This window comes from Cervus canadensis, chromosome 3 (genome assembly GCF_019320065.1).
Source record: "Cervus canadensis isolate Bull #8, Minnesota chromosome 3, ASM1932006v1, whole genome shotgun sequence".
NCBI classification, from domain to species: Eukaryota; Metazoa; Chordata; class Mammalia; order Artiodactyla; family Cervidae; genus Cervus; species Cervus canadensis.
Window position 1 is genome coordinate 30,895,720 of NC_057388.1, and position 23,577 is coordinate 30,919,296.

At 42.1% G+C, this 23,577-nt stretch overlaps 1 protein-coding gene across 4 annotated transcripts in view; it reads left to right on the forward strand.

The window, feature by feature from the left end:
• Nucleotides 1–3,109: 3,109 nt before the first annotated feature.
• The window catches only part of LOC122438231 (phosphatidylcholine translocator ABCB4), a 70,963-nt gene continuing 50,495 nt past the window's right edge, over nt 3,110–23,577 (forward strand). Inside the window, exons 1-8 of one of the 4 annotated variants that reach the window (XM_043462869.1) lie at nt 3,110–3,201; nt 3,375–3,460; nt 6,860–6,914; nt 10,261–10,411; nt 16,259–16,316; nt 17,616–17,807; nt 19,075–19,246; nt 21,632–21,756. In XM_043462869.1, coding sequence (XP_043318804.1) covers nt 3,381–3,460; nt 6,860–6,914; nt 10,261–10,411; nt 16,259–16,316; nt 17,616–17,807; nt 19,075–19,246; nt 21,632–21,756 — 833 coding nt within the window. In that variant the 5' untranslated portion in view covers nt 3,110–3,201; nt 3,375–3,380. Of the gene's footprint in view, nt 3,202–3,374; nt 3,461–6,859; nt 6,915–10,260; nt 10,412–16,258; nt 16,317–17,615; nt 17,808–19,074; nt 19,247–21,631; nt 21,757–23,048; nt 23,115–23,577 lie in introns of those variants that run through there. The other 3 variants (XM_043462868.1, XM_043462870.1, XM_043462871.1) reach the window with 3 other exon arrangements.

Sequence of the window (23,577 nt, forward strand, 5' to 3'; positions counted from 1 at the left end):
GCAGTCCATGGGGTCACAAAGAGTCCAACACGACTTAGCAACTGAACGACAACAACAACAAAGGCAAATCTCTGAATAATTTTCCTAAATAAATGTGAAATAACTTTTCAGGAAAAAAAAGTTGATAAAAGTTATAACTGGCTAAAGGAAGCACAGAGCATTCTTTAGGTAAAAGGAAAATGATCCAAGATAGTGGCTCTGAGATGTAGGAAGAAATAAAGAAAAGGATAATACATATATAGATAAATCTAAATGATAATGACTATAAAATAATTTCTCATAAGGGTCATAAAAGATAGAAAAAAATGAAAGTACATGACAGCAGTAGTGTGAAAGTAAGAGGTGGATAAATGAGGTTTGAGAATTTTAAAGTCCTTGCATTGGCCTGGAAGACGGAAAAGCACCACTGTTTAGTCAAAGATGGGCCGTAATCTCTAGGAAAGAGTTAACTGTTAAATAGAAATGAAATATGTACTTACTAAATCAAGGGAAAAGAAACAAAGAATAAAAATAATCCAAAAAAAGCAATAATTAAGATTAAAAACGAAAGAAGGAACTAATGGAACATGTAGAAGTAAGACGGAGGGAAGGACATTAACTCTACATCAAGGAGGACAAAGCAGGATTATCTCAATATCCTACCAACCAAAGAAAGTTGAGATTTCTTACAGCCTGAGTGTCATGGAGAACTCTCCAGTTTATTACAGTGGCTTAAATACTGTTTTTTAATGACTAGCTGGATGGATGCACCAGGTAAGGTGGTTTTACTGTTATTAGATAAATGTAAAAGTAGCCCTTGGAATGGGCTATAACACAGGCAAATACATAAGTACACTCATGTGGGCATGGCTTCCCTCTCCCACACACAGGCCTCAGATGCAAGCAACATATGATGAACACTTTTTATAGGGATAACTTTATGAACTGACTCTGACAGGGGAAAATGTCATATTCCTATGTGTTGGTTTTTTGTTTTTGTTTTAGTTCAGAAGCTTCCTACTTTCTCAACTATCTACCTTTTCACTCCTCCAAGATGTCTTTTATAGAAACTTAACAGGCTACTACCCACTCCAGTACTCTTGCCTGGAAAATCCCATGGATGGAGGAGCCTGGTGGGCTACAGTCCATGGGGTCGCTAGGAGTCGGACATGACTGAGTGACTTCACTTTCACTTTTCACTATCATGCATTGGAGAAGGCAATGGCAACCCACTCCAGTGTTCTTGCCTGGAGAATCCCAGGGACGGGGAGCCTGGTGGGCTGCGTCTACGGGGTCGCACAGAGTCGGACACGACTGACGCGACTTAGCAGCAGCAGCAGCAGACTACCATCTCCTTACAGGCTCCTGAGTTTTATAATGTCCTCCTGTCACCACCAAGGATTCTTCCAGCTCAACAATTTCAGCTGCTTTAATTGTAGAGTATTTTTTAAATAGTGATCTGACAACCTGTTAGACTTGTGAAGAAGAGGAATTTTGGTTGATCAAAGAAGAGAATCCTCCTGATTGTGGTAGATGGGCTAAGAAGAAAAAAACATTTTTAGGAAAACCTGTAAATAAACTCATTTCTAATAATTCTAGAACATGCCACAGTTTCAATAAACACTAAGTCATCTCTTCAAGTCAAGCTCTGCCTAGCTCAAGGTGATATGCAGAGCGGGGTGGAGTAAGTGGCATATTTTAGAGTGAGCGCTCGGGCTCCTGTCTCTTCTCCGTCTCTCCTCATCAGCCTCTTCTGATCTTGTAACTATTAATACTAGGTTCCTCTTACATGCCAGGCACTTTACACACAATATGTCTCATCCTAATAACACCTCTATTTTACGGTTTCCGTAAAATCAAGAATTAAGTAAATCGCCTAAGGCCAAACGGTAGGTGACACAGGTGAGATCCAAGGTCTGCTGACAGCACCTCCTCCTGTAGGATGCTCTGCGTTACTTTTCTCTGGGAACCCGAGAAAGCCACGGGATGACTTCTGTGTTAAGGAGACAGCAGGAGCAAGGAGCCGCAGGGAGCCCCGCTGCCTGGTGGGGAGAAGGGAAGCCGTGTTTGTGGGGTGCGTTCTGGTTCAGGCGCAGTGCTCGCTCCTTTCAGCTTCTTAGTTCATTCATTCCTCACAGTGACCCAGTCAGGGGGCTGTTTTATCCTCATGTTACCATATGAGGAAACTGCGGCTTAGAGAAGCGAGAAGGTGTCCAGGGTGACATCACTAGTAAGATAGGAAGCTCTGAGTTTGAATCCCACTGGCTTCAAAGCTATGAGAACATGTTGCTCCCTGTTTCAGATTTTTCCTTTAGGAAGGAGTGTGGCTCGAGGTTAAGGAAAAGGGACAAGAGAACCACACAGAGGATTCTGGTGAGCGCGAAGTTTAGAGGTTTAGAGTCCAGGATCAGAAGAGGATGCCAGGAGAGGTCACTGGAGACTGGACCCTGGTCCTGAGGATGTAGCCACAGGCGAGACTCGACCTCTCTGGGCATCAGTTTCTTACTGGAAACGGAGTGGAGGAGAAGCGGTTTTGAATTTGGCGATGTCTAAAGCCTCCTCTAGCCCTAAAGTTCTGTGCCTCTGTTAAAAATGCACCAACTCCATTATCCTCCGAAGAGCTTACTGCGATGTCTTTGGGCGGCCCTGCCCTGTTCTCAGCGTCCCTAGAGATGCGTGGGTTCGGTGCCCCCCGGGGAGCAGACCCCAGGATGCAGAAGCAGCGGGAGGCGACCTAGGGGTCTCTCGTGTCCCTCAGCTGCCCCATCACAGGTGAGCATGTCCAAACTGTCCCCCGCAAGGCTTCAAAAAGAAAACTTCCGTGAAAGAGTGTGACCGTCACTCTGGAGGGCTCGAGTGGCCCGCCAGGCGAGGCTTTCGGAACTCCAGCGGCACCAGGCTGGTCGCGGGGCTTATCGGCCGCAGCTGGCTCGGCGGGCCCGGGGCTGGCGGCTCGCCCGGGGTGGGCGGCAGCGGACGGCGGCGCGCCAGGCACCCTTCCCCGCGGGGTGTGCGGAGCGAGCCTGGCGGCTGGAGCGCCTCCTCTGCCCGGGGCCGTCGCCCCGGCGGCTTCAGGAGGCGTCGCTGGGGCCGGACAAACTCGGGGTGGGATGGGGGCGGGGGGCGGGAGCGAGCAAAGTCCCAGGCCCCGCGGCCGCAGCCGCAGCGCCCAGCGGCTCGGCCAGAGACAGGCGCCGTCCCCGGTGAGGAAAGCTCGGGAAGGTGGGCTCCGGGCTGGGGGCAGCGTGCCATCCGCGCGGTCCTCCCGGGTCCCCGCGACCAGTCTGCTGGCCCCGATCCCCCGGCGGGGTGGGGAGGGGGGTGTTGTGAGGAGGCTGGGCGACCTCCCCAAGCTGGGGCTGGTGCCCTTGGGCCTGAGACTGGTTTCTCCCCAGGCTGAGATGGATCCAGAGGTGGGAAGGATCGCAACATTCCGGATCACCCAGACGAGGGAGGACGGATTTGAACTGGGTGTCAGCAGGTACATCACCCTCGGCCACCGCTTTTCTGCTTTTCTCCTTACACGCGAGTCAGCAGAGCCACATGTAGCCGAGCAAAGAAGTTGAGTTGATGATGCCTTTGGCCATTGTTTTGGAGTTTCCTTAGAATCTTTTCTGTGGTTCTGACTTTACCCAAGGAATGTCACTGAGGCTTCTTTTGCGACAGGCTGGCTTTCCTGGTGGCTCAGGGGTAAAGTATCCCTCAGAGACGGGTTGGGAAAATCCCCTTGAGACGGGCAAGGCAACCCACTCCTTATTCTTCCCTGAAGAATCCCCATGGACAGAAGAGCCTGGTGGGCTACGGTCCTCTGGGTGGCGAAGAGTCAGACAGGACTTAGCCAGTAAACAACAACAGGAAATAGAGCATGGGTTTGAGAGTGCCTTCTTCTCTTTGTGCAGGGCCCTTCGATGAACCCGTGTGGTGTAACATTCCCTGCATTATGTAGCTCACAACTTTTCCAGAAAACTTTCGTAAACATCGTCTGATCTTCTGGGCTTAAAGAGCATCAGACATCTGCTGTTGACGGTTGTGCTTTTTAAACAAGTGCAGTGAAGCAGGCAGCTCCTTCCTTCCACTCATTATTCCTCTTCCTCCTCATTTTACCCACCTTCCTCTCAGCTCTCAGGTTCCCTCTTCCTCCCCTCTGGGGGGTGAGGGGTGAGGTGGGGAGGGTTACCTGCGCTTCCAAAGAAATCGTTGCTCCGATGCAGGGGGAACCTCTCGCCTTTCTCTGCTTGCTGTCTCTCTCCCTCTGCTGGCTCTGTGGCTCCCCAGGGCCCTTGTCACTCTCACTTCTCCACCTTAGCGGGGCATAAGCAATCAGTAAGTGGCATGCTGTCGTTGTCCCTCTTTCACTCTGAGGATAGTGAATCATTTTCGCTTTCAGCCTCAAAATGTATGAGGCTGTTGTGGTCTCTGAGTACATGCCAAGCCACCCAGAACTAATTGACCGGTGTCATCCAGTGATCACCCAGAGGGACAAACTTATCAGGTTCTGTAGTGGGTCCTCAAGCTGCAAGTGGCCTGATTAGTTAGCAGAGAACATGCCTATCTGGTGGTTAAACCAGGGCATTATTTTAGTCTGTTAATTTCGTCAGTGATCTTCCTTTATTTCTTCTACGTACCATGGTATTCATTCACAGAATATCTAGTTTGCCCTATAAAATTGGAAAACCCATGGATGGTATTTTTTCTTCTAGAAAAATGTGGTTTTCATTTGCTGGCAATTTAGGCTGAAATTGACTGTGAATCTATAAATAGATGGCATTTTCTCCAAGAAGTCTATTTCTGTGTTGCACTGGCTAAACCTTGGTGACTGTACAGAGGGGTTACCCCTGCAAAAGATGCGGTGACAGAACAGAACCCAAGGAAGTTCTCAGAAGTGGATCTCACAGCCTTGTGTTGGGAAGAAGACAGTGCAAAGAGTACAGAAGACTAAGAAAAAGTTAAGATTGTGAAATTAAGTGTAATGAGACACATTTTTATAAAAAATAGACCAAAACTTGTATGTTAAAGGAAGTTCAGCTCACTTCAGTTGTCTAGGGAAAATTGAGAGTTACATGGTTGTTCCAATCATGCAGTTTTGCCGGTCACATACTTGTGGACATATTTCATTGCAGATGTCAGTCCTTTGATTTTAGAAAATGTTCCAGATAATTTGGGATCAAGTCCTGTGAATAAAACTTTACCTGGTAATTTAAATAAATGCATTTAGGTTAAAAAATCTGCCCTCTTAGAGTTAGCATTTATTTATTGTTGAGGATAGATGTAAACAACACATATGCTGAACATGTAATTGCTAAAATCCTGCAAGTAGTCTTTATATGCCATGGAATTAAAGCCCAAGATACATAAAAGAAAAATATTGTATCCAATTCCATCTTCCTGCCTGAGGGGAGAACCAGATTGTGTTTCATTCTATACCCAAGACTGAGGAAGCAACAGCGTTTCCAACCTAAAGCCAAATTAATAACCTGTGGCTTCTGAGACAAATTATCACCAAAGGGCATCAGATATCCCAGACCAGGGGCACTCTTGGGCTTTAAGTAATGTAAAGTTAGATCTATGCAAATATGTGGTCATTTGTGAAAAAGAAGCATCCATAAACTCTTTTTCCAGGGGCACTTAGTCCTGCAAACAATTGTTAGCAGGTAATGAATGCTATGGGAACATGTTAATTAAGGCTAAAGAAATCAGGAGTGCAAAAAAGCTATTTTAAATAGGGTAGTTTAGGTAGGTCATATTGAGAAGGCAATATTTAAGCAAGAACTTGAAAACAAAAAGAGAAAGCTGTGTGGCATATATGTACCACTCCCAGCAGAGGTAATGCAGACCCTGCAGGGGGAACGTGTTTGGCTTGTTCACAGGACAGCAGCAGCAGAGAGACCTAGGTGACTGGAGCCGAGCCAGCAGGAGTGGGAGTGGGCGCTGTGCTCAGAGAGGTACCAGAGGAATATCATGTGGGCCCTAGAGGCCAACGTAAGGATTTGGCTTTTACTCTGAGAAAAGCGGAAGCCGCTTGTAAGTCTTGGAGCAGAGTAGCAGCATAGTATGACCTGAGAGTTTTTTTAAATTTATTGAAGTGTAGTTGATTTACAATGTTGTGTTAATTTCTGCTATATAGCAAAATGATCAGCTATACATATCTGTGTATATATTTGCACACACATTCTTTCCACGCTTTTTTCCATTATGACTTATTACAGGACATTGAATGTAGCTCCCTGTGCTCTTCAGTAGGACCCTGCTGTTCATCCATCTTATATGTAATAGCTGCACCTGCTAATCCCTAACTCCCAATCCGTCCCTCGCCTCTTCCTCCTCTTTAGCAAGCATGTGGCTTGTGTTTCTAAATGATGACTCTGAGTATAGTGTTGTGGATAGACTGAAGTGGGCATAAGTGGAAGTGGAGAAACAAGGCAGGAGTTCTCCTGGCTATTAGGATACTTATGAAAGTGGTGAAGAGTGACTGAACTCTAGATGTATTTTGATTGTAGAGCCGACAGGGTTTCCTGACGCCACTCCCTATGATCATTCAGAAGAGTGGCCTTTACTAATTTTAGATCAATATGTACCTTTTTGGCACATGAAGAATTAATTGATCTTGCAGACATTGTTGACATGATCATCTTCCTTCTGTGCATGCATGCTGCAAGGCAGGTGACCATTCCCCGGTTATCCGGAGGTTCCTATAGCACCTTTGCACTTGGTTATTGCCTTACACTGTGTATTAAACTGGATAATTCTGACAGTTTGTGGACATCACTCTTTTACATTTGAAAATATAATATTCAAATATGGTAACTATTAAATTTATATTCAGTTAACTGTGAAATATTTTGTGACAGTTTTTAAATTTGGTTACATATTTTTCTTACAGCAACCAAGCTAAGGAAAAAACGAAGAAAGTAAATTTGATTGGACCGTTAACATTGGTAAGCTGTGAAATATTGTTTGAATCAATTCTGCCTTCATTTAAGTTTGATGTCTTGAATCTGTAGTGAGAAGTACTTTAAGACTGTCTGCAGGCAGCGATAGATGTCCTGGATTGGCACATTGTATTTAATGGCCCACATTCTCAAGGTGGATGATAAAACAGGTAGGGATAGGCTGGCTGGGAGAGCAGAGTTAACTGGTGTACAGGGAAACTGAAGTTAGGACTGGTGTTTGAAGCACCATACAAACCAATTAATTTCATAAAAATACATCTCTGCACTTGTGTCACACATACACACACACACACACACACACACACACACACACACACAAATTTACCTTAAAATAAACTTGCATATAAAGAGATTGTTAACTATAGAAAATTGTAAATGTTTAAGAAATCTATGTTCACATTGGCCTCCAGGAAAATTGATTAAATATGAAGTTACTATTACAGATTCAGATGTATTTATGACAATTCTCAGTGGTTTTCCACTGGTCCAGGGCAAGCCAACATAGTTTTGGAAGAAGTCAAATCTGTTTTTCATTTGTAATATGTCTTGGAGAGGGGACCCAAGAAAATGTGTACCCACTTTTGGTGAATAAGAGATGTTTCAAACTATGACAGCCTTTATTTGATAGCCAAGAAGCTGGTAAAAAAAAAAAAAAAAAGCATGTCATCTGAAATCTCCAACTTATCAAGTTTCCTTCTCTTCTCCCTTATGCTTGTGACTTTTGTGTTTAAAAATCTCAGTAAGGGTAACATTTTTTCAATTCAATACTTTAGAGAATAAATTGTTTGTAAAACTAAATCTGGTTTTAATGCAAAGGTTTTAAATCTGCATCTTACAGAAAACAAAATGTCACAAACCTTAAAGTAGAAACAGAAATTTTCATTTGAATTTGGAAGTTTAACCTTAAATATAAATGTAATCTTTTTCACTGTCTTAATAGATTTTTTTTGCTGCTGTTCTGATTGAGGGTCAGGATAAAACTGCATTTTAATAGGAGTTAGAAAGGCATTTGGGCTTCTCTGGTGGCTCAGATGGTGAAGAATCTACCTGCAAAGTGATCTGGGTTTGATCCCTGGGTTGAGAAGATCCCCCAGAGTAGGGCATGGAGTAACCCACTCCAGTGTTCTTGCCTGGAGAATCCCCATGGACAGAGGAGCCTGGCGGGCTACAGTCCATGGGGTACAGCACAAAACAGAAAGGCATTCTTTTGTTGAAAAATCACTGAAAACAGACCTAGGTTACTTAGGATATTACTGTGAAATCCCTGGAATTTTCACTGAAGCTTGGTGACAATAAAATTTTGTTTCATTAATATGAGAAACTTTTTAATTGATGTGCAGTGAATATATTACATTACATGAGTTTCAAATGTGCTATGAAAAGCCTTTAAAACTTTCCTCAGTTTCATGTGGAGAAGGAAATGGCAACCCACTCCAGTATTCTTGCCTGGAGAATCCCAAGGACAGAGGAGCCTGGTGGTCTGCCGTCTATGGGGTCGCACAGAGTCGGACACAACTGAAGTGACTTAGCAGCAGCAGCAGCAGTTTCACATAACTGTTTGGTGAAGACAACATTGCATGTCACCTTGCTCCTATGCTTGAGCTGTGGCCCAGAAACTCAAGTGCTCTATCTCCCTTCCCCTCCGGCCACTAAGGTGAACCTTGGGGACACTGGTCCCTTTTGTGGCAATTTTAGGGCCCCCCCCCCAACACCTGCTCTGGACTTTACTTGCCCACCTTGTTTCATTCCAAGCTCCACCTGGCTTCCCACCCTTTGTCTCTCTCAACACTCTCGCTTGCCCTCTGTGTTTAATGATGGAATTTGGTCTCCCAGACCGAACTTCTGGAAACCCCTGAGAACAGTTGGCACCCCGCCCCCCGCTTTAACCTCAGGGTGCCCCTGCATAGTGACGCCCTCTGACTCAGCCTCCACTCTCAAGGGCCCCACTCTGCCCAGCCTGACTCATCACCCATTCTCTTGATGACTGTTCCTTCTTTGTCCCCCAAAGGGAGTGGGGTGGGGAAATGGGCAGAGATAAGGGTTAAAAAGATGAGAGAGATGTGGGGGGCAGAGGGGAACGTATAGAAACGGAAAACTAAGAGATGGAAGATGTAGTCTGGAGGGCAGAGGACGAAAGAAGAACAAAGAGAGAGGCATAGTTTCAGTCAATCAGAAATGGGGAGAGAAAGTGGGAATTTGGAGAGAACTAAAGAAGGTGGTGAAGGACAAAGGGTTTTGGAGTATTATGACACTGATCGGCTGGTTAGTTCTTGGGTGTTGTGCACTTTACTGGTATAACCGCTTCCCTCTATAAGTGATAAGTGAAAGTTGCTCAGTCGTGCCTGACTCTTTGCGACACCATGGACTATTCAGCCCATGGAATTCTCCAGGCCAGAATACTGGAGTGGGTAGTCTTACCCTTCTCCAGGGGATCTTCCCAACCCAGGGATCGAACCGAGGTCTCCCACATTGCAGGCAGATTCTTTACCAGCTGGGCCACCAGGGAAGTCCTCTACAGACGGTGCTAAATCCGAGATAGTTGGTGTGGCCACCAGGCCTCTTAGACCTCTCTCTAATATCGTCCTCCATGCTCTGTACTGTGTGCTTAGAAATTCCACCACATGGGGTTCCCTGAGGACTCATGTAGTTGCCAGTCACCCTGCTGTTCTAAGCCCCCACTTCCCCCACTTTCTCTGCACTCCCCAGTTCTTCAGCTAATTCCCCCTTGTCCTTCAAGATTCTACAATGAGGATCATCTCCATAAGCAAGACTTCTCTAGAGCACACACCCAGGCACTCCTTAAGTTTCTTGCCCTTCACTATTGATCTGTCTTCCAAAAGCTAACTTAAGCCTCTTAAAAGGGACTTATCCTCAAAACCCAGAATATCTGTTCCCTCTCTGCCCTTTATAATTCTCCCTCTGAAATATTCTGAATGTCTTTTTAAAGGATGTATTATGTGTGTGTATGTAAATGACATCAACCCCTAGCTGTTTCTAATTCACCAGCTCAGGAGCTCTGGAAGATCAAACAGTATTTCTTAATGAAACCAAATCTTAGTCCCTTCTGATTATATTGCAATGACTTATCCAAATAAGACACTGATTAAATGAAAGTAGAATGTTTTCCACACAGATACAAAATAAATAGACTCTTGAAATTACTCTGTCAATGATTTGAATTGAAATTCTCTTTCTTCCCTAATACATTTATTTGGAATGGTTACAAAAGTACTGACCTTAAAGAGAAATCCAAAGAACATACATTGTGAAAAAAGAGAAATTCTGTCATAGAAGCTAAGTATTCTTATCTTTCCTTTCTTTCTTTTTTTAGTTTCGATACTCTGATTGGCAGGATAAATTATTTATGTCTTTTGGCACTATCATGGCCATAACTCATGGATCAGGTCTGCCCCTCATGATGATAGTATTTGGAGAAATGACTGACAGATTTGTTAATACTGGAGGAAATTTCTCCCTTCCAGGTAAGCATTTCTTTAATTAAGATATGTAGATGTATAGATGTATTCATTTATTTAACTGAGTGAAAGATTAGAAATTGACTTTTCTATTCATCATCTACTTGCTTCATCGCTTGGACATTTGGGTAGCTTCAGATATCACAGAAGGAGTTTTAAAATTCTCAGTAAAATTCCTCAAATAATCAGTTAAATTTCAACAAATAAGTGTATGCTATTGGACTTTAAGTATAGAATAGGGAAATTTCCAGAAAGCTTTGTATTTCAATAAAGTAAGGAAGTCAGTCTGCTTGAGGGTGGTGGAACCATAGCAGAGCATGTCTACACAGTGTCCATTCAGTTAATGACTATTGATGAGCCTCAAAATGCATCAGTTAGCATGGCAATACTTCTTAGCTGTCCTCAGCTTGCAGGTCTGTTTCTGATTTTTTTTCTTCTTCCCCTCCCCCTCCCCCTGTCTCCCATCCTTCTTCCTAAAATTACACCTACTTTCTATCTCTAATATTTGGATCAACAAGGTTGAGTGTTCCTTAACAGAACACTTTACTAAAGAGTGAATGGATTCAGTATGAGAATGATGTGCTTTGAAACTCACCCAAAGGACTAAAATTACTGAAGTGTAAAAGGAGTCACATAAGTTAATGCCATCTATACGAGGGGCTACGTCAGCGACATTGGAGTGAGGTTCCAATGGACAAAATTAGTTTCATATTAGACAGAAAGGAAGATATCCATGCTTTCTACCGAGCATGATGGCTCAGTTCCTCCCTAGAGACCTGTGGGCACTGGGTGAAGAACACCGAGGGAAGCTGTCCTGGCACACAGATGCGGGAATATAAAGGAAACAGCTAATAAAGGAGAGGCAGCTTTCATAGTAAAGACACCTGAGAAACAGTAGACTATATTTAGATGACACTCAGAAAGAGTTTTCAGTGTTCACTGTTGAGAACTACATGTTTGGTTAGCATTGTAGGGCTTAGATGTAATTACCTAAGAACATGATGACTTAATTTATACAATAGGATCTCTTTACATAAATATTGGTGAATATTAAAACCTTTTAGATGTCTAGTAGAAGCATCCTTTGAATAGTTAAAGCACACTCCTACAAAAACAGTTTATTTATTCTCTATTACTACTGTGTATGAGAAGAACCTCTTTATAACAAAAATAATAGAAATCTTTCATAGTGTGTATCATGTGCTAGGTCTTCTTCTCAGTGACACATGAAGACAACTGAGGCTTGGAGAGAATAAATAACCTCCCAAAATTATACAGTGTTAGGGCAGAATTCAGACTCAGGTCTTTCTACCATCCATACCATGCTCATGACTGTATACATTATACTGCCAATGTAAGTAACTGTACATTCTCCTTTAGAAATTGTGTCTGGGAAAGTTTTAACTGGATTACTTGCTTTTGACCAGTGGCCAAAACTTTAACACAAATACTGTAAAGAGTAAGATAGGATAGTTTAAAAAGTCTTTAAGGAAACTAGGAAGTTTTAATTTATTTTCCTTTTACTTCTTATAAGATTTATAGATGTATAATAAATACACACACACACAGAACAGGAGGATGCCCATATTAGAATATATCGATCAAAACTGGTTTCAATTTAGGATTTTAAAAAATCAGATGAATGACTGGATAAACAAAAGTTGTCACATACATACAATGGAGTGTTAAAATGCCTTAAAAAGGAAGGAAATTTTGACACCTGCTGCAATGTGGATGAATCTTGAGGACATTATGCTAAGTGAAAGAAGACAAATATCATATTACTCTGCTTATAGGAAGTGTCTAGAGTAGCCAAATTCATAGAAACAGAAAAGAAGATATGGTAGCTGGGGGTGGAGGATAAGGAAATGGGAAGTTGTTTAATGGGCATAGTTTCAGTTGGGGAAGCCGAAAAAGTTCTGGAGATTGATTTGACCATAGTGTAAATATATTTAGCACTACTTAACTATGCACTTAAAATGGTTAAGATGGTAATGTATATTTTATCACAGTTAATTTTTTTTAAAATTGGATGCAATGTACTTATCCCAGGGAAGCTGACCTTTGGTCCAGTTGTATTAGTCCCATTTTTGTTTTTGCTAACACCAGAGTAATTCCACAGCTTTCTTATTTGGAGCAGTCTGCTTATTTTTAATGTGTTTCTAATTATGCAACCGAATTGCTTTGAAGCTGGAATGGCAGGCAGGTGCCACGTACTGTGCCCAGGGCCAAATTCAAGGTCTTTCTGGGGAGTGGCACTAGCAAGTCACCTGCAGACCTGTGACTGCGGAGCGATCCACTCACCAGAGTGCCAGCGTAGTTTCGGTGACCTCCGGATTAAGTGACACTTGGCTCTCCACAGCCACATTTGTCATCAGGCAGCTTGATTGTCTTGGGGGGCTTGGAATGAGAAGTCCCCCAGATATTATTAATGCCAGTGTCCACTCTCTAGGTTTGTACAAATAATATTCCCATGGCTCTTTGGAGAAAATGAATTGTTACATTTCATGCTCGCTCTGAATCCAGAGAGCTCATTGATATGTTTAGGTTTGTAGAGTTTAGCCAAAGTCATGGGGGTTGAGAGACGATTGAGTCCTCAGGTGTCCTTAGCTGAGCTCGCTAGGTCGTCTCACTGAGATGATGTTGGTTTATAGTCTATTCTTTAGAGTTGGATTTTTGGACAGCAAGACTCAATGGGAGCCAAATGAGACGAGAATGTTAGAAGAAAAAAAGAAAAGGTTTAAATTACAAGAGGGTCTGACAATGAGTTATTGTGAACAGAGTCCATCCTTGTCAACAGAGTGAAGTCTCTGTGACAAGGTTGTTCCCTCACAATGACTCAGTTGTGCAGAAACTATGCGTAAAACATTCCACATCCAAACCTTAAGAATGGAGTCACAGGAAACAGGGTTTCTACAGAGTATTAGGAACTTGATATTTTATGCCAAGTCTATGTGTCTGTAATAATGTAGGAGGTTGTGTGGAGAAATTTATACACCCTGCGTGCCTTTGCACTGCCACATAGATGAAAGGAAAAGACATTTTTGAGCCCCCGTTACCTTGATTTATTACCCATACTGCTAAAACTGCCTGGACATCCACCAATTCTGTCTTGTGCTGAGTGTTTCTATGTAATATTAATAAAAGAGGTCCTGGACTGAATCAAGGGAGGCAGACATTTACTTTGAGACTCAAAGTGACAGTCAGCACTCCTTATTTAATGTCTCTTTGAGTGTTCCTTACGGTATACATTTATTATTTAGGCCTCTACCTGAATTTGGGGCAAATTACTTAACCTCTGTAATCCCTACTGTTATCAGCTTTGAAAGGTAGGCTTGCTGATAGAATTAAATGAGATGACTTATGTCAAGTGTCTGGAGCATAAATATTGAGAGGAAACTGGCTGTAAGAACTTGGAAATGCAACAACCACTCTTAGATTCTGTTTCCTCATCTATAAATTCTATGGAGTATATGGGAGCTCTCTAAAATGAAAAGGCAGCTTTAGAATTTCCCATTTCTTTGCTATGGGAGGCCTTTAGGCAGAATAGAGAAGGAGTTCTCCATCCTGGTGCATTAAAGTCAATTGGAAGAAATTTTTAGATTATGATCTAGACTCAGCTAGAGGTTCTGATTCAGCTGGTCTTGGATGGAACCTCGGTTCAGTTGCTCAGTCATATCTGACTCTTTGTGACCCCATGAATTGCAGCACACCAGGCTTCCCTGTCCATCACCAACTCCTGGAGTTTACTCAAACTCACGTCCATCAAGTCGGTGATGCCATCCAACCATCTCATCTTCTGTCGTCCCTATTGGACATCTGTATTTTTTTTCCATCCACCCTACTTGATTCTAACAGGCAGACAGTGCTGCAAACCACTCAACCAGATAACTGCTTGAAGATTGTTTATGAAGCCGAAGCCTAATATATAGCATCTGGGAAGACCAGGTAGCAGCCTTCTCCAGATCAAATCCTGTAAGATTTCCAGATGTAGCATTCTAGATTTCATCTCATCACTCTTCAAGGAACACATTCATACACATTTGTAACACCTTGGTCCTCTGGCGCAAAAACTTGGTTTCCTAGGGTCTTTAGGGCTTCTAGGGTCACTCACCCAGAATTAGATTGCCATTCTTGGCCTGGGGCTCTGAGACAGGAGCAGGTCAAGTTTGTAATGTTTGTAGATTCTTACTTGCAAGGAGGGAAGATCAATTTGAGTTACAATATTGGTATTGGAGGAGAGAAAAAGTCATTTTAAGATTTCACCTGCTTTCTAAGTTCAGGGGGAAAATAGCCCTGAAAATAGTACGCATAATCTGCAGGTTTACTGTGGTTTCAAACAACGATTTCTGCACATACTTCGGCTTTCACATAGCTTGTCTGCCTCTCGTTCCAAACACAGTTCCAACGTAGCTATCGAAGGTGCCAGATTTATGAACTCAGGAGGCAAATGAGCACACAGAACTGAATGGATGAAAACAGAAGTAAAATAGAGTCTGCTTTCTCAAGGACCTAGTAGCTGATAAAGAGCTAGGTTAATAAGCAGAAACACTTTGCTATGAACATCTATAGAAAGAACAATCCTGAGAGAGAAATTATGCCACCATTAGGGCTACAGGCCTGGTAATTGATCCTGATGGTAGGTTAAGTTTAATAAATTTCTACCTCATCTCCCTTTGGAAGAAGATAAGAGTGATAATACAGCACCCAGAAAATGTGACCTCAGGGCTATTTACACACGATAAAGGAACAAAGGCTAGTTTCTCCCCTAGCATCATGGTAAGTGTGTTTTCCCAACAATGCTGGGGTAACATTTTATCCTGTTACTCTGTGAATGCAGTAAGTAGGGGCTGTTTTCTTTTTATTTTTTACTTTGTGTTTGTTAAAGAAGTGAAAATAAGTCATTACCATGTGAATCAGTCGGTGTGGTGTAGTGTCCGGTGCTGTGTGATGTAGTGTTAGGACTCTCAGCCTGCTTACTCTAATAACTGAGTGACTTTGGGTAAGTTACTTTATATCCCTGTGCTTCAGTTTCCTCATCTGTAAAATAGGAATTTATGATAGAACCCTACCTGTGTAGTCTTATCTATAGAATTGTGAAAATTAAACCATGTAAAGCATGTATAGTATTCAGAACAATGCCCAGCATATAATAAATGCTCACTGGATCCTAGCTGTTACTAAAACATGTGAACCAGAAAAGGCACATTGACACTTTTATCAAAATTAGTTCAAAGTAAAAGACCATTTCCTTCCAGTTAATGCTGCTTTAAAACACCAATTTACAGGACTGCTAACAACCAAGACAAGGAATGCAGGACCCTGACGGATCACCAGGGATCCACTGACTTGTCTTTGAGCAACTCAGTCATCTTTCTTGTCTTTAATTTTTCTCCCTTTGCCATGAATGTAATTCAGACTTTCCATTATTTATGTTGTGAGGAAGCGTGTAAGGGAAACACACACATATAGTAAAGTAGAATCAAAAGAAGCAAAGATCTGTAAAGTGCTTTGCACCACTAAGAAAAAAGTGCCTGTTAAGTCCTGTGTTTCTATGTGGACCATTTCTTTTTTCTTCCTCTGCCTTCTGTATGCCCTTCATCAGCTCCACTCTGCTGCTCTAGGAAGCTGTGTTGCTAAAGGCCCAAGGCCTCTGGTAGGGGGGCAGTACCTGCTGGGGGGGGAGGGGGCTTTACTTCCCCAACTGGACCCCCAATGCGCCTAAACCCGAGGGCCCTTTACATGGGCCAGATGGTAAGAGTGACTTGAGAGCGACAGGGGAAGAGAAAAAAGATTTTAAAAACCTAGCAGTGCCTTTCAAAAATGTCTTACTTTTATTTTGTTTTTATTTAGTGAATTTTTCACTGGCAATGCTAAATCCAGGCAGAATTCTGGAAGAAGAAATGACTAGGTAATTGGCTAATATGTGTATATATCATATGTACTTCTTTATATTGTACTTTTAAAAAACATTTTATTTGAAAATAATTTCAACCTTATGAAGAGTTATAAGCATGTGCAAGGAATCCCTGTATACTTTTTAGCTTTTGTTAGACTCTTTATCCTATTGTTTCCATTTATACCCCTCCCCTGCCATTTAAAGTAAGTTACACAGGGGACTTCCCTAGTGGTCCAGTGGTTAAGACTCTGTCCTCCCAATGCAGGAGGCCTGGGTTTGACCCCTGGTCAAGGAAATAGATCCCACGTGCAATTATGAAGACCCAGGGCAGCCAAATGAATAAATGTTTTTTTTTAAAAGTAAGTTGCCCAGAGCATGGTCCTTTACTCATAAATACTTCAGGTTGGTTCCCAGAACAGGGCATTTTCTTCGTAACCACAGTACAGCTATCAACCTCAGTACATTTAATATTGATACAATACTTAGAGCTGGTCTACCATCTGAATTCCAGTTTTGTCTGTTGATCTAATAATGTCATTTAGGCATTTTTTTCCCTTTCTTCAGCCTTCTTTTTTTTTTTTTCTTTTTTCTTTTTTTTCCTTCTTCAGCCTTCTTAATAGAAATCCCCAAAGCCTGTCACATAATGTTTGTATGTTGACTTTTCAATTAATGTTGCTGACTTAAATGAGTACTGTCTGTAACCGTAGCGGCCTGGAAGGAAAATATATTTGAGAGTAATGAAGTTGAATTTATTTCTAAAGATACTAATTTCCCTCTAATTTAGTTAAGACTACACTCTGAGTTGATTTGAATTCATAACATTTTAGCATTGGTTTTAAAAAAATCTTTCAACTTCTGCCAATCAGGAAGAGGGTTTTTTGTTCTTTGTGTAAACAATATGGGAAAAGCTTACACTAAGAGCCATTTTGCATGTTCAGCCTATTTATTCCTGTATTTGCAATGTGATGAAGCTTTTCAGAACAGTAAGATATGCAAGTCTAGAATGTGAATTATGGAAGAGTCAAATTGTGTCTACAGATTATCAATATAAGTTTTAAAATGATTCATGCACACCACTGTATGTTTGCAGTTAACCACACAACTTTATTTTACCTTTGGCTAGTAATTCAAGTGGATAGATTGGCCACTGTTCTATTATAATGTAAGAAAAGAGAAAGAAAATGTGTATGTGTTATAATGTCCTACATGGTGTTTGAGATCTGTCAGTAAATTTATTAATTTCCAATTCTGAATATTTCTCTCCCAAACATTAAGACTCTATTTAAAAGAAACTTCTGAATTGTATTCCAGATATGCATATTATTATTCAGGATTAGGTGCTGGAGTTCTTGTTGCTGCCTATGTACAGGTTTCATTTTGGACTTTGGCAGCTGGCCGACAGATAAAGAAAATTAGACAAGAGTTTTTTCATGCTATTCTACGACAGGAAATAGGCTGGTTTGACATCAGTGACATCACTGAACTCAATACACGGCTAACAGAGTAAGTATATTGTTACCTACACATCCGTAAAGAAATTAACCACTAGCTATGTGCAAACTTGTCAAGGGAAGATTTTAAATGAAAAAATAAGTTTGCTCAATTAAACATTTGGTGTGTTTTGGGAATAGATGATCTGATAGCCATCTCTAGCAGTTAGAGCCTATGCCACAGTACATCTTCCTTACCTGTTAGGTTTGTTTTTTTTTGCCTCAGTTACATAAGTAGGTGTATTTGAGGATTGAGGTCACATCCTTTGGGGCTTCCTGGTGGCTCAGACAGTAAAGAATCTGCCTGCAAATGCAGGATACCCAGGTTCAATCCCTGGGTTGGGAAGATTCCCTGGAGAAGGAGATGGCAACCCACTCTAGTATTCTTGCCTGGAGAATTTCATGGACAGAGGAGCCTAGCAGGATACAGCCCATGGGCTCACAAAGAGTCGGATGCGACTAACACACACACTCACATCCTTTACTTATTTCTCTCTCATGGAGCTTATCACAGGCCTGACAGATATTAAGATGGCACTCCAGTAAGATGGATGAATGAGTGAGTCAGGGATTGAATGAATTCATAAAGAGACTTCTCTTGGTTCTTGTTGACTCTTCACTTATTCAACAAACAATAGAGGGCTTGTTAAACACTGTTCTAGATGTTTGTGGTTTAACAGTGAATGAGGCAGAAATCTCTAGCCTCTTGTTGCTTAAGTTCCAGGATGGGGTGATAGATGATTAGCGTTTTCTGGCTGGAGATCCTGCCGAGAGGGTAGTGAGCAAATGTCCAGGAGGAAGGAGGATCAGGGCACTTAGGGCCTGGCTGGCCTCCATAGGGACCTCAGGTCTGCCACTGGACATTTTTGACCTGAGGAGTAGCATGTTCAGACTTCCATTTCCAAAGGATCACTCCGGCTGCTGTACTGAGAACAGAGTGGGTTAACAGAAGCACCACGGGTAGAAGGAAGGAGCACTTCCTTATTCCTACTTTCAAACAAAATTGAGACATATGTTCAAAATGCTAATCCTTCTCTAATAGGATTAACTAACTGAACAGCATCAACTTTTAATGATACTGACTTCCCAGAAGCGTGAACTAATCCTGAATTTCTTCCTTTGTACAGTTTTTAGGTGGGGAAAGTGTCATTCAAGAGGCTAAGACTGTGAGAGGGGCTTGCGGGCATCTGAATGAGCTTTGCCTGTGTCTGTGTTGGTTAGATGTTTGCTTCGCCTTTCTGACTGAAGACCTGTAACCACTTAGGTGTGATCTTTTTTAGTGACATCTCCAAAATCAGTGAAGGAATTGGTGACAAGGTTGGAATGTTCTTTCAAGCAATAGCCACGTTTTTTGCAGGATTCATAGTGGGGTTTATCAGAGGATGGAAGCTCACTCTTGTGATAATGGCCATCAGCCCTATCCTGGGACTCTCTACAGCTGTTTGGGCAAAGGTATGTGAAACATGGGCATGACCATGTGTGTTAACTGACACAGATAGAGTTATCTTCAAGATGCAGGATTCTGGTTGTGTGTAGTACAGATCTATGTTAAATGTCACTCAAAATGCATGCAGAAGCATGTTGTTAATATGGTGCTCTAATAGGGAAGAGTATTTTTAATGTGATTCAAAATGTCAGACACGGGACTTCTCTAGTGGTCCAGCAGTTGAGACTCCGAGTTTCCAGTGCAAGGGATTTGAGTGTGCTCCCTGGCCGGGGAACTAAGATCCTACATGCTGCATAGCCAAAAAACCAAAACATCACAGTTATTACCTCAATTACAGTTTTTGCACTCTTATTTTTTTTTTACTTGTTTTAAAATCAATAAAATATTATTGATAATTTTTTTTATGGTTATTTATTTGGCTGTGTCAGGTCTTAGTTGTGGCACATGGGATTTTTGTTGTGCTGCATGGGTTTCTCCAGTTGTGGTGCATGGACTTTTTATAGTCGTGGAGAGTAGGCTCAGTTGCTCAGTGGTATGTGAGATCTTAGTTCCCTGAAGCTGGGTTGAACTCGTGTTCCCTGCATGGGAAGACAGATTCTTAACCTCTGGACCATCAGGGAAGTCCCTGCACTGTTGTTATTACCTTGGGTAAATCTCCTGGCATAGTAATTTAAAATACATAAATCGTTATGTCCCTATTTAAAGAAACATAATTTAAAAGTTACATCGCCTCTTGGAAAAAAAAGAAAAGTTACATCACTCAGTCAGTCACTCAGTCGTGTCTGACTCTTTGAGACCCCATGAACTGCAGCCTGCCAGGCTCCTCTGTCCTTAGGATTCTCCTGGCAAGAATACTGGAGTGAGTTGCCATTCCCTTCTCCAGGGGATCTTCCTGATCCAGAGATCGAGCCTGGGTCTCTTGCATTACAGACAGATTCTTTACCACCTGAGCCACCAGGGAAGCCCAATTTAAAAATATAACATAACTTCAAATTATTGCATGACTATAAAACATTTAACTAAGTTTGGATTTGCTGTTTAATTGTGACGGTTACATGGCACTCTGCCAATTTTGCCTTGCAGTAAAATCCACATAACCTGTTGCATTTCAGCCAACACTACAGGGTTGAGAAATTTTACTGGCAATTTTTGCTCATTTTGGGGTTGATGATTTACTTAATAGACAACTGGCATCTCTTGTGTTTCGATTCTTCCTTTAGCTTTCTCCTGCAGCATCTTGTTTAGCCATCTTATAATTCAGTAGACTATCCATGAGTAGGTCTGGAAATGTGGTTTTCAAAGTGATTAAAAATCATTACACAATAATAATAAGGATGATGAATCCTTTCCAAGAAGTAAGATTTTAGTTTAGTTTAGTTTGCAATCAATAGAGAAAAAATGGCAGTAGATGTGGAACTCAACACTATTACCAAAAACACTATCTAGTGAATTATATGTGCCTTTCCTTTTCCTCACTCTGTTACTGAATCAAGTCTGGCTGCTTGAAAAAAATCATTACTTGCAAAAGCTGGTAGAAAGGAAAGTTGCTTTTAATCAGAATGCCGGTAATCTGGGAGAGATGGTGGACTCAGTGTCCACCAAAAACCATCTCCAAAGATTCTGTTCACTCATGAAATATTTTTAAGGGGCAAAGGAAAGCATCTCAGTTAATCATCGTGACAAGAGGGTCAGAGTTGACAGTACTCCCCATCATGCAGACCTATGAGCAGGCCTGTCAACTTCTTGTGATTTTTCTTTAAATGCTATCTCTTTACACAGTTTATTCATGAGATTACTGAAGGGGAAGCCAGGGAAGAGACCTGGCCATTTGTTAATGACTTATTCTTTATTTCTACATCTTTGATCCATGAAAAGAACCAACAAGTTAGGTGAAGTATTGTGTGATCAAAAGATTTGAAAGGGGGACTTCCCTGGTGGTCTAGTGGCTAAGACTCTGCCTTCCACAGGGGGTGTCAATTCGATCCCTGGTCGGGGAACTAAGGTCCTACATGTGGCCAAAAATTAAAAAAAAAAAATTGTGCTAGGGCTGGAGACAAGCAGAACATGGGGCTGCTTGGTTTAAGGTAGGTGGGATGACAGAGGGAGAGAGAGAAATCAATAGAGAGAAAATAGTAGCAGATGTGGAGAGCTTTTTCCTGAGAGCTGCTTACAACTTCCCTGGGGCAGAGTTCCTCAAGGCAGATCACACCTAGCCTTTGCAGGGGAGTGGAAGAAGCTGTGGGATGTGGTACACTGAGTGATGTTTGCTGCATATCTACAGCGTTTGGTAAAGGACAGGGTTTGGGAAGAAAAAGTAAGTTGAAGAGTTGATCAGAGTGTCTTTTAACTTTTTTCCCTATTTGAAAGTCATGTGTTTCTCTTCTTTCCAGATACTCTCAGCGTTTAGTGACAAAGAACTGGCTGCATACGCAAAAGCAGGTGCCGTGGCGGAAGAAGCTCTGGGGGCCATCAGGACTGTGATCGCTTTTGGGGGCCAGAAGAGAGAGCTGGAGAGGTCAGGAAGGCCCTTTGTCCACTGGCTCAAAGAGCTCTCTTCTATTGCATTTTATTACTTATTCTTCTGTGGTATGAGGGCTACAGTCCATATGATCACAAAGAGTCGGACACAACTGAAGACACTTTTAGCACTCAGGCATGCACACGTGTCTACTGCTTTCCTTTGCCTAATATAAACCACTTACCCACAAAACATAGACACCCTTTATTGATGGCTGGAGTTTGTCAGATTTTACAGCAGGGTTCTGACCTTTTTTGGCTACCCCGGTGGCTCAGATGGTAAAGAACCCATCTGCAATGTGGGAGACCTAGGTTTGATCCCTGGGTTGGGAAGATCCCCTGGAGGAGGGCATGGCAACCCACTGCAGTATTCTTGCCTGGAGAATCTCATGGATGGAGGAGCCTGGTGGGCTACAGTGCATGGGATGGCAAAGAGTTGGACATGAGTGAGCGACTAACACTTTCACTTTCTGAACTTTTTATGTTCCATGGACTTCTTTGAAAGTCTGATGAAGCCTATGGACTCCCTCTTAGAATAATGATTTTAAATGCATAAAACAAAATACGTAGGCTTACAGGAAACCAATTATAGTGAGGCACAGTCATCAAAACATTCTTTAAATTGTGATACAATAAATCCATGTCTCTATTTTTAACCTATTGAATATCAAGAACTAACTATAGGTCTTATACCTACTGTAATTCAAAGTAGGTCTGTGGGTAAAATGTATTTCAAGATATCTGTACAAAGTAGAACATGATATGAAAATGATCTGGGGTTTCTATTGGCAACACAGTCACAGTTACTGCTAACACTACAGGGGCTTGTTGCCTGCACTGATAATCGAAGGAAATGCTGAATTTTGGCTAGCGGTTAACAAAATTAAAAGTGTAAAGTTTAAATTCCTTAAGCAGAGATTCCACATCGAGTACCTCTGGTCTAAGGGGAGTTGATGGACAAAAATGTATGGGCCAGAACATACCCCCTAATAAAGGCTACTCAACTCTCCAACCAGTTTTCTTTAAATAATAACATACCCTAATATAACTGAAGTTTGACTCCATGTAAAATATGTTCTTTTGCCATTCTGCGGGACTCCTGATGCCCCCGCCTCTATGAAAGAGAAATTCTCAGGAAATTCTCTAGCCTTGAAAGCAAAGGTCCCCACTCCCCTCTTTTTCATTCTCATTTTTCTGTTCCTTAAGTCCTCTTGACAGCCAACCTGTGCCTGGTTCTCTAACTGCTTCCTTTTTCTCTCACTGCTGTTTCCTGCACACAGTAGCCCACACACCTCAGGATGTGAGTGTAATCAGTGCCGCTCCATTAGCTGCAAAAGGCGAGCCATCTAAGCAAAGGTAATTACAGCATGTCCACCAGTGTCCCCGGACCCCGTGTCACTGGGGCAGATGTAAAGCTCCCTGCCCGCACCTTGCAGCCGGGCCCCCTGGGATTCAGCACAGCCCCGGGCGTGGGGTGCCGGCTGTCCCCCCAGGGACAAAGCTCTGCTGAGTCAGTGCCTCGCCCAGCACTGAGGAAAGAGCACCGGAGGCTCAGGTGCTTTCAGTAATCAAAAGATATAATTTTGGGTGGCAGGATGCATTTTTAAAATGCATCTTATTTGGTTAAACTAAAAAAGATATGATGTTGTTTTTGTTACAAACATTCTAATGGATATGATATTTTCCCTAAAGCCTCATTGTACATCCAGTGGATTTTTTCTTTTCTGACTTTAAGGAGCCAAAATTAAATTTTATATACTCTCTGCATCTCTCATGGAATGACAGGCTTAACTGAAATTGATGGAAAAAAAACATGGTT